The following is a 10,659-nucleotide window of genomic DNA, read 5'->3' as shown; positions in this document are numbered from 1 at the left end:
GATTCTGCTTTGGCAGCGAGACCTGGCGAGGGCAGAGGGCAACCAGTGAGCTTTTGGGCTGTGTTTATCACCCTCTGTACAGGTTTCCTGTCCTCAGCTGTGGGGCCCGCATACCACACACCCAGACAGTATGTCAGAGTCCTCTCCACGGAGGCTTTAGAGGGCAGGAAGACCCCCAAGCCTGCGGGTTTCCTCCTGGGCCCGAGGATTCAGGGAAGGTCCCCCCCCCCCCGCCTGTTTTGCAATCTCCTTTGGGCACCATTTCAAGCCCTGCTGCCAATCAGCCGACTTGGGATGATGCAGCCTGAAGTGGCGGCTGCTGCTGCTGCGGGGGCGGATTTCCCCCTGCTGGGCTGGGATGAACCCAGTCTCCTCTTGGCCGCGGTCGTCGTCATCGTTCCTGAACGCTTGGAATCTCCCAAACCCGGGGCGGGAAGGGGAACGCGGGCCAGTAAGCGGGGAAGCCCCCCGCTGGCCCAGGCAAGGCAGGGTCAGGAACAGGGCACTACCGGGAGCCCTCCGTGTGCGCTGCTCTGCGTTGCTGGCACCGTGCCCGCCCCAGAGAGGAGTCCGGGCATCTGGGCACCCTGGGGCGATGGCAGGCGGGAGCGGAAGGGGGCAGCCTGGAGGCACCGTTTCCACCCAGAGCCCCCGCGTGGTCAGCACGTAGCTCCTTTGAGCGAGGGGGGGGGGCAGGGGCGAGTGGCCAGCGAGAGGACATTCCAAGCTAAGTGGTCACCAGTCCCAGCCGACAGTGAGCCATCCAGCGACCGCCGGGTTCCCAGGCCCATCTGGGAACAGGAGGACAGGAGGAAATGTGGGGGAGAAGGCAAATTCCCAGCAGAACAGGGTCCAGCTGCTGCTGCTTCTCCCCCTCCCCGCCCTCCCTGGAGGGGGAGGAAACTGCAGTTTGGGGCACCAGCCCTGGGAGACCCCCTTGGCCTTGGCCTGGCCTCCTGAGCTCCTCTCTTCATAGCCCCCCCCCAACCCACCTCGGCCTCCTTTCCGCCAGCTCTAGCGGAGTCCCTTTGAGGTTCTTCATATTGCACACACACCCAGGGTCACGGGTGGGCCTTTATTGTCTAATAAATAAAAGAAGAGAGGACTCCGTGGGCTGAGCCAATCCAGGAAAAGGTGGCTGTGCCTGGGCTTGAATGGAGTTTCCACCAGGCCGCCCCAGCGGATCCCGTCTGGGGGGCGGGAGCACCATGACTCACTCGGGGCCGTCTGGGAATGGCCTCCAGCTGCCCCCTGCCTGGCTCCGTCCTCTGCCGTTCTTCCTGTGGGCTCCCTTCTCCTGCCGAGGCCCTGGGTGCCAGGGGCTTCCTCTCCTGGGGCTCTTGGCCGGAGGGCTCCAGGGGAAGGGGGGCGCATGTCAACCCTGAATGCTCTTCGGCTGCTTCTCGCTGGCTGTCTCTGTGGATCTTTTGGGAGACCTTCTGGGCTCCCTGGCATTGCGCCCTGCAGACATCTGCCAGGGTGCCCTGGCCAGCAGGGAGCAGCCCCGGGCAGAGGGAGGGGCCAGCCGACAACCCCCGCATCACCCACAAAGGCTGGGCCCTGTCTGTCCTGGGGGTGAGGCTCTGTCACTCACAAGCCCCCTGCTTTGCCTCCCCCCACCTGACCTCTCCCCCTCCCCGTCCTCAGCCCAGCCATCTCAGTAGGAGGGAGGTCATTCCACCCCCCCCCCGCATTTGTAACCGTAGGGCTGGGCCCAGACAGGTGGGCCCCCTTCCCCCAAGGCAGCCCCGTGGAGCCAGACCGCCCCTCCCTCCCAGCAGACTCACAGGGCCGCAGGGGCTGCTCCTGACACCAGGAGTTCAACGGGAGGGGAGGGGAGGGGGGAGGCAGGGGAGGGCACTCCTGAGTCATGCCTGCGGAGGGAGAGGCTGCGGCCCAGAAAGGCAACACGGAAGCAGCCTGGAGTCCCGCGCAGACCAGCCTCCGCTCCTGCCCACCGGAGGCCCTGTTCCCTGGGAGCGCCGGCTTCAGAGATCCCACCAGAGGGTGGTGGTGGGGCCCTCGTGGGGGCCTCTCTGCTGCTGCAACCGGGAGGCTGGCTGGATTGGCACAGGGTGGCCCTCTCGGCCTGTCTCCCCATCAGGCATGAACCCCCAGCACCCTTCTGGGCTGGCCACTTCCTGGCAAAAGGGGAGCAGAGCCTCCAACCTGGCAGGGTCTGAGCATAAAAAGGACCACCCTAATGGATTTTGGGTGGGGGTACAAACACCCCCCCACCCCAAGTGCGTTAATAACCCCCCACCCAAATACTTCCAACTCTCCCCTTCAGACAAGGCCCACCGAATGGAGAGCTGTGGTGGCGCCGTGCTTAGAAGGCCGAATTGCACAGGCTAATTCTGCTGGTTGTCGGCTACCGGCAGTTCGAACGTCACCTGGCTCAAGGTTGACTCAGCCTTCCGTCCTTCCGAGATGGGTCAAATGAGGACCCAGATGGTTGGGGGCAAGAGGCTGACTCTGTCAACTGCTTGGGAGGGCTGCGAAGCACTGGGAGGCGGTCCCCAAGCCTAGGGGCTGTGGCTATGGCCAAACTGCAGGAGAGGCCTGTGTTCAGAAGGCCAGGGAGGAGACAGAGCACCCACAACCACTGGGGGGTCACCAGAGTCTAAGGGCTGCCAAAAGGCAGGGGGGGCCTTGGGGGGCTCACAGCCTGCAGGCTTTGCAGCTCCCACCTGCCCCGGTCCACACCTGCCCCAGAGCCCCTGTGTGATTTGGGGTCTCAGGAGTGGGCGGCCGTTTGCCTTCACCCCTCAGGGCCGGTGGCCCTGCCAGCTCTGCCTCCAGATGGGGTGTCCATGCAATGGGCAGAAGGGACATCAATTGCCCCCCACCCCCACCCCCGTTGGCTCCCCAAGAGCCTGGGAGGCTGCTCGCCCGGCTGCAACGGCACGTAGGAATTCAAAGGTTATGCAACAGGTTGGGTAACTTGCGGCTGGCTTGATGTGCGCACACGCCACCGTGTGTCACCCAACGCAGGGCGTGGTTCCTGTTTCGGATTCAGGAGAATTTGCTGATGAAAAGCCTCCCGAGGAAGATTGTGAATCGTGTTTCCAACGCCAGCTCAGCACTTCAAAGAGATCGTGGGGGAGGGGGGGCTGGATCTTCCCCTGCCGGGGGCTGCCCCTTCCCTGGGTGGCGGGAAACCCCAGCGGGTCCCCTGGCTAAAAGCAGCAGGGCAGGGAGCAGGTGGGACGAACCAAACCGGGCTGTAAGTCAGCAGTGCTGCTGCTGCGGGGGAGGGAGGGAGGGAGGGAGGGAGGGGTTCCCCTGGTTGGTGCCCAACTTCCCCTCCCCTCCTTTGAGCACCCTGGCAATGTCCCTCCTTGCTCCTCTTGGGCCACTCTGCCTGTGCTGACCCTCGTTCGGGGGCAGTGGGATCCCGGGTGAGGGGCAAGTCCTTTGTGGAAGAGCTCAGGCCCTGGGCACCTGCAGGGCCACCACCACCCCGGTCAGCCCCACAAGGCAGAGCTGGAAACCCCCAGGGAGGCAGGGGAGGCATCTTGCCCGCCTGCCTCTAATCCAGTGGCCCCCAACCTTTTTTGTACCACGGCCCGGTACAAAATGTACAAAATGATCCACGGACCGGTACTGGCACCAGCACGCACCACCAAGGCAAGGCGAGCCGAGCGACCAGCCAACCGGCCGTCCCCCGCTTCTCCCCGCCACCTTCAACATCCTCCTTTGTACCTTCTTCGCGGTCGATGGGCTTTTCGGGCTCTTTCTTAATCTCCTCCTGAGTCACGCGAGACTCCACCGCCATCAGGACGGCTCTTCGTTCGAAGCCGTTTCCCCCACTTTGACGAAACTACGGCGCGAGGAGGATTCCTTCAGCACCCAAACGCCGCTTTCAACCGACGACCGACAAGCTCACCCGGAAGCACTTTCTCAAGCGCCACAAAACAAGATGGCGGCGCCCAAGCAAAATAGGCGGCCCGGTACAAAATGATCCATGGACCGGTCCCGGTCCGGGGCCCGGTGGTTGGGGACCCCTGCTCTAATCCCCCCACCTGACCTGCTTTGTCGCTTGGAGAGTTCGATCCCTTTTCCCCGGAGGAGCCCCTCTGCCTGACTCCCTAGGTAGGGCGGGGGAGGAAGGGCCTGCGGTGGTCCCGGCCCCTCCCCAGAGCCCTTTGGGGCATGTCCCAGATAGGGGGAGAGGGCGTGAGGAGGAGGAGGCGCCGGCCTGGGCAAGGAGGGCTTGGCTGGCTCCAGGCCAGGCGCAGGAAGGGCCCCCGGACTGGACTGGCGGATCATTCAGCGCCGGAGTGAATGAAGGAAGCAGCCGGAACGACGTCTTGCAAATTGCCTTGGTAAACAATTTCTTCTAGCGTAGCCGTGATTCTAGCAAAGGACGGATGGATGATTTTAAAGTAGCTCAAACAACCATCCAATTCCCACACGGGCCACTCCAGCCAGCTTACAACATTCAACACCCACAACCTAAACTTGGGCCCTTGTTGGCTTGCTGGGATGACCTTTGGCTACCCCTCCCCCTTCTTCCCTGCAACATGTCAGCAACCTAGGGTCCCCTGCTTGGGCGAGGGAGGGAGGGAGCGGGGTTGGCCTAGATGACCTACAAGGTCCCTTCCAACTCTGTTCATCTCTCACCAGATCTGTATGTCGGCGACATGACTTGTCCCAAACTGGTGGGGCCAAAGTGACTCTCCTTTGCTGCTGGGACCCCCCTGCCTGTCCCCTGAAAAGTCGGCTCGGAAACAGAAGCCCAGCCTGACCTTCGACCCAGAGCTTCAGGGGATCCCAAAGTGAAGAGGAGGAGGAGGAGGAGGAGGAGGAAGACTGTGGGGGCTTAGGTGTCAGTCGGTGCTCCATTCAAAATCCAAGAAAGAAATACTTAGACTCCATAGATTAGAGAAAAGAATTCTTTTACTGAAAAATGAAGTGGTAGCATCAAATAGGATTCCGAATCTGAGAAATTAGGCGCGCAGATCACATATACAAAGTGATGAAATTGTTCCCACCCCCCATAGTTCAAAAGATTCTTCCCATGAAAAGTTCGGAATATGATCCTGTGGGCATCTTCAGGTGGTGAGGAGGCCTCTGTCCGTTGACCTTGGCATATTTTGAGAAAAGTTTGCAGCTGCGCAGAGAAAGGAAAGCTAAGCGAGAAATAGAAACCTAAAAGCAGGAATCTATACTCCCCCCCACTCCTCATTTACACAACACAAGAATGTAACACCTCCAGCTCAATTCCCAGACAACATCCCCCTCCTCCCCGTTACTTATGGCAGCCAAAAGATGCAAAGCAGTAATAGAAGATCTTGAAGGCTGACATTAGGTGCTGTCTGAGCTTGGTTGGTTTCTTGGCAGAAGTTTTATCACCCAACTGGGGAATGTTATCAGTGCTGGAAGGGAGGGGAGTTTAGGGAGAGGAGGAGGAGGAGAGGAGGAGGAGGAGGAGGAGGAGGAGGAGGAGGAAGAAGACTTTGGGATCTTAGGTGCCCTTTGAGCTTGGTTGGTTTCCTGGCAGAAGTTTTATCACCCAACTAGGGAACGTTATCAGTGCTGGAAGGGAGGAGGGTTGAGGGAGAGGAGGAGGAGGAGGAGGAGGAGAAGGAGGAGGAGGGTGCCCTCTGGTGGCTACTGGAGGAGCTGCTCACGCAGCCAAGCCACAGCCACTGCCAAGACCCTTCTTGCCCTTTGCCCGCATCTCTCTGCTGCCAGCTCCCGCGTTGCAGCGTTGCCAACCAATCATTTCACGTGACAATATTTGCTCTCGGAAACTTCCCAGCCCGTGTTTCCACAGCCTTTCTGCGCTGAGTAAGGGCTGAGTAAAGGCTAACAGAAGTGACAGTTCAAAGGCAAATCAAGTCTATTTCCCCAAACGTTTGGAAGAGGAACCTGCCCAGATTTTTCCAAACACACCAGGCGGCACAACCTGAAATCCCTTCAGAGCCAGGTGGGGTTGCCATTGTTTACCATATTGGGCTGTTGGCCGCGTCCCTCACCGGGCGCGGCGGAGGCCGGGATTGCTTTGCGTGTGTACAAAGGGGGGAGGGGAGCACCGGGCAAGCAGCCCTGGCTATTTCTGCATCCTATGCTGGTCAGTTAGTGCCAAGTTGACTACGATGGAGAGAAACAAGTTTGGGGAAGGTCTTTGCCTTTATTGTTCTGACGGCGGTAGCGGAACCTAACCAACCGGAGAAGGAGGCGAAGGTGCCTTTGCCGGGAGCGCCCAGCCTTCTTCCAACCAGGCAGCCTTGTGGTTGCTGCGGCATCTCGCCACCTCCTGCCCATAGAAGACACCGCCCCCCTCGCCCCCTCCCTCCCTCCCTCCTCCCTCCCTCCCTCCCTCGGGCCAGCTGGCCTCTGCAAGAGCAGAATTCTCGGCCCCCTTTTCTGTCCTAGGCAGGACTGAGGCGGTGGGGGGAGGCCCAGGCCTTCTGGAGAAACAGCCCTTCGCACAATGAGGGGCTCCATGGGGGCCTGAACCCCACCCACCCACATCTCACCGCCCGAGAGTTTCTGCTCCCACCGGAGGCCGAGCTCCCCGCTCACTTGCCCTGGTACTTGACCTTAAAGACGTGGACGGTGCCGTTGCTGAGAGCGACCACAAAATGCCCCTCCCCGGCAACGGCGGCCACGCGTGGCTGGAAGATGCTGTTCTTTGCGGTGAGGAAAGGTCCCAGCTCCTCCCCGGCCTCCGAAAAGGCCACCACCTGGTTCAGCTCCTGAAGCACCACGTAGACGATGCCGGGGGCATCAACGCAGACGCTGCCCGGCGGAGAGTCCCTCAGCTGCCCTTCCTGGTATTCGGCCACCAGCTCCCCGCCCCGGGAGAGCAGCACCACACTGCGCTGGTACCCGTCGGAGGCCACGAAGCCCTCTTTCCACCTGCCCAGGAAGGCCAGGGAGCGGTCATGGGAGCCCTCCGGCACGATCCTCTCCAGGAACTGCCCTTTCAGGTTGAAGACCTCCAGGTGTCCTGCCACAGACACCGCCACGCAGTCCCTGTCACAGGTGGTCAGGGCGTGGCTGGCCTGGCCCTCCTTGAGGGCCTTTTGCCACACCACTCCCCCAGTTTCGTTTAAGGCGTAGAGCTGAGCTCCAGCGGTGAAGACCACCTTGTTGCCCACGGCAGCCACGCTGAAGGGGGCCACGTTTTTGGGCACCGGGACCGTGCCCTTGAACTCGCCCTGCAGGGAGAAGCGCTTCAGTTTCTTGTTCTGCTCGTCGGCCAGGAGGATTTCGCTGGAGCCAAGCGGGCACAAGCCCGTGACTTGCGGCTGCTTCTTGTCCGCTGGGACTTTTGCGCAGAAGCTGCAGAAAAAGGTCGGCTTTGGGACCAAGCGGGGGGGCACCTCTGGCCCATTTGGGGCCCTTCCCTGCCTGGAGGCCTCCCCCCCTTCCCCTCCCACGGGCTTCGGCCTTGCTTTCTTCTTCTTCGCCAGTTTGGCGGCGGTCCCCATGTTGCCCTCTGGGGGTGCCGCCTCGGGTGGAACTCCAGGTGGAAGAGGTTGGAGCCGCAAAGGAGCTCTGGCTGGATGCGGAGCTTGGGGACCGGCAGCGCGAGGGTCTCCCAGGAGGAGCCCTGGAGCTGCCTCAGCCTCTCCGAGATCATCTGCTCCAAGGAGACGATCTCCTCCTCTTGGCCCAGGCTCAGCACCTTCTGGACGAAGGCCACCGTGCCGCAGGCCACCTGCTCCTGGGAGCCCAGCTCCGAAAGCAGCCGCCCGAGGCCTCCTTCCGCTCCTCCAGGTAGCCGGAGAGCTGGTCCAGGACCGTTGCCTTGTGGCTGAGCAGCTGCTCCACAGCCTTGGCACACATCTGCTCCGCCACGCGCCGGATGTTCCTGTTGTACACCTCCATCTCCTTCACCTCCTCCGCTAGCTCGACTTTTCCCTTGGCGATGAGCTGCAGCTTCTCCTCCACCCCAGCCAAGAGGCCGGTGATGACGGGACGGCGGGCTTGGGCGGCCTCCGACAGGGGCAGGCACAGGTGCTCTAGGTGAGGGCCCAGGCGGCACTCCCGGCAGAGGGCAGCGGCGCAGGGGAGGCAGAAATACTGCAGGGCCTCGTCCCGGTGCTCTCTGCAGCGGGAAGCCTGGCGCTTCCGGACCTCCTCATTGTACCTCCCAGAGCAGTACGCCTCCAGGTCTACCACCAGGTGGCCGTGGGTAAGCCGGGAGCAACGGTGCCCACGGGCACAGGCCTGGCACAGGTGGTCGGCACAATCGATGCAGTGAGACACAGCGACGGAGCTGGCATCTTGGCCAATGAGCGGGCAGAGGCTGCAGGTGGCCCTGGACTTCTCCCCCGGAGGCACCAAGTCCAGGAGGCCGTTGAGGAAGAAGTTGGTCTTCAAACCTTCCACGCCGGCTGGGAGAGGCACCAGCTCGCGGCATTCCGGGCACCGCAACTCCCGCTTGGAGCCCCTGAGCAGCTTCTTCAGACAGGCCTGGCAGTAGCTGTGGAGGCAGGGCAAGATCTTGGGCTGGCAATAGTGCTCCAGGCAAAGGGTGCAAGTGAGGAAGCTGCTGGAAAGGGCGTCCCGGAGGGCGGATTCTTTGGCAGCCATCTGGCCACCTTCTGTCCAGAGAAGCAGGGAAGAAGGCCGAGCCCACCTCTGGCCTGCACCTGGAAGGGAAGGAGAGAGTGGTGGAACCAGGTCCCAACAGACACACACACACACACACACACAGAGAGACAGCCTGCTCAAGCGGTGGCTGCGGGAGGGACCCATGGGGGCCATGGCTGACTCAGGCGAGGAGTCCACGCTTCCCTGCCCCCACAGAATACCAGCCTTGGAAGGGACCTTCTGACCCACAGGAGACCCTAAACCAAGAGGGCCCCGGTGCACTGGCAGGGCAGGGAGAAGGCGTCTCTGCCAGGCCCCTGGCCAGCCGGTCTCTGAGGCCCCAAAGCCGCCTCCCCTGTGGCAGAAGACAAAGAGCCGGCCAGGGCTGCCAAGTCCCCACCTGGGCTGGAGGGCTTTTCTTCTTCCTCCTCCTCCTCCTCCCCCTCCTCCTCTTCTCCTCCTCCCTCCTCCCTCCTCTTCTCCTCCTCCTCCTCTTCCTCCCCTCCCTCCTCCTCTTCCTCTCTCCTCTTCTTCTCCTCCTCCTCCTCTTCTTCTCCTCCTCCTCCTCCTCTTCCTCCTCTTCTCCTTCTCCTCCTTCTCCTCTTCCTCTTCTTCCTCCTCCTCCTCCTCCTCCCCTCCTCCTCTTCTCCTCCTCCCCTCCTCTTCCTCCTCTTCTCCTTCTCCTCCTCCTCCTCTTCCTCCTCTTCCTCTCTCTCCTTCTCCTCCTCCTCCTCCCTCTTCTTCCTCCTCCTTCTTCTCCTCCTCCTCTTCTTCTTCCTCCTCCTCCTCCTCCTCCTCTTCTCCTCCTCCCCCTCCTCTTCCTCCTCCTCCTCCTCCTCTCCTTCTCCTCCTCCTCCCCCTCCTCTTCCTCCTCCTCCTCCTCCTCTCCTTCTCCTCCTCCTTCTTCTTTTCCTCCTCCTCCTCCTCTTCTTCTTCTTCTTCCTCCTCCTCCTCCCCTCCCCTCCTCCTCTTCTCCTCCTCCCCTCCTCTTCCTCCTCTTCTCCTTCTCCTCCTCCTCCTCTTTCTCCTCTTCTCCTTCTCCTCCTTCTCCTCTTCCTCTTCCTCCTCTTCCTCCTCCTCCTCCTCTTCTCCTCCTCCTCCTCTCTCCTCTTCTTCTCCTCCTCCTCCTCTTCTTCTTCTCCTCCTCTTCCTCCTCTTCTCCTTCTCCTCCTTCTCCTCCTTCTCCTCTTTCTCCTCTTCTCCTTCTCCTCTTCCTCCTCCTCCTCCCCTCCCCTCCTCCTCTTCTCCTCCTCCCCTCCTCTTCCTCCTCTTCTCCTTCTCCTCCTCTTCCTCCTCTTCCTTCTCTTCTCCTTCTCCTCCTCCCTCCCCTCCTCCTCTTCCTCTCTCTTCTTCTCCTCCTCTTCTTCTTCTTCTCCTCCTCCTCTTCCTCCTCTTCTCCTTCTCCTCCTTCTCCTCTTCCTCTTCCTCCTCCTCCTCCTCCCCCTCCTCCTCTTCTCCTCCTCCCCTCCTCTTCCTCCTCTTCTCCTTCTCCTCCTCCTCCTCTTCCTCCTCTTCCTCTCTTCTCTTCTCCTCCTCCTCCTCTTCCTCTTCTTCCTCCTCCTCTTCTTCTCCTCCTCCTCTTCTTCTTCTCCTCCTCCTCCTCCTCCCCTCCTCCTCCTCTTCTCCTCCTCCCCCTCCTCCTCCTCCTCCTCTCCTTCTCCTCCTCCTTCTTCTTTTCCTCCTCCTCCTCCTCCTCTTCTTCCTCCTCCTCCTCTCCTCCTCCTCCTCCTCCTCTTCTTCTTCTTCCTCCTCCTCCTCCCCCTCCCCTCTTCTCCTCCTCCCCCTCTTCCTCCTCTTCTCCTTCTCCTCCTCCTCCTCTTCCTCCTCTTCCTTCTCTTCTCCTTCTCCTCCTCCTCCTCCCCCTCCCCTCCCCTCCTCCTCTTCTCTTCCTCTTCTTCTCCTCCTCTCCTCTTCCTCCTCTTCTCCTCCTCCTCCTCTTCCTCTTCCTCCTCTTCTCCTTCTCCTCCTCCTCCTTCCTCCTCCTCTTCTCCTCCTCCTCCTCTCTCCTCTTCTTCTCCTCCTCCTCTTCTTCTTCTCCTCCTCCTCCTCCTCCTCTTCTCCTTCTCCTCTTCTCCTCTTCCTCTTCCTCCTCCTCTCTTCTCCTCC

The 10,659-nt window shown here is 61.2% G+C and overlaps 1 protein-coding gene across 1 annotated transcript; it reads right to left on the bottom strand.

Annotated features, from left to right (window-relative positions):
* Window positions 1–6,332: 6,332 nt before the first annotated feature.
* Window positions 6,333–8,640, bottom strand: TRIM56 (tripartite motif containing 56). Its single transcript, XM_026693460.2, is given in 3 exon segments — window positions 6,333–7,474; window positions 7,477–7,710; window positions 7,713–8,640. Coding segments are annotated over 3 exon segments (2,019 nt in total). The 5' UTR covers window positions 8,554–8,640; the 3' UTR covers window positions 6,333–6,530.
* Window positions 8,641–10,659: the final 2,019 nt, after the last annotated feature.

Source organism: Notechis scutatus, unplaced genomic scaffold (genome assembly GCF_049901735.1).
Source record: "Notechis scutatus isolate UNSWTSFEM ecotype Mainland unplaced genomic scaffold, rNotScu1.2 NSCUCTG29, whole genome shotgun sequence".
Taxonomy (NCBI): domain Eukaryota; kingdom Metazoa; phylum Chordata; class Lepidosauria; order Squamata; family Elapidae; genus Notechis; species Notechis scutatus.
Note: the sequence above shows the minus strand (reverse complement) of the source record. Positions and strands in the feature narration are given on the sequence as shown.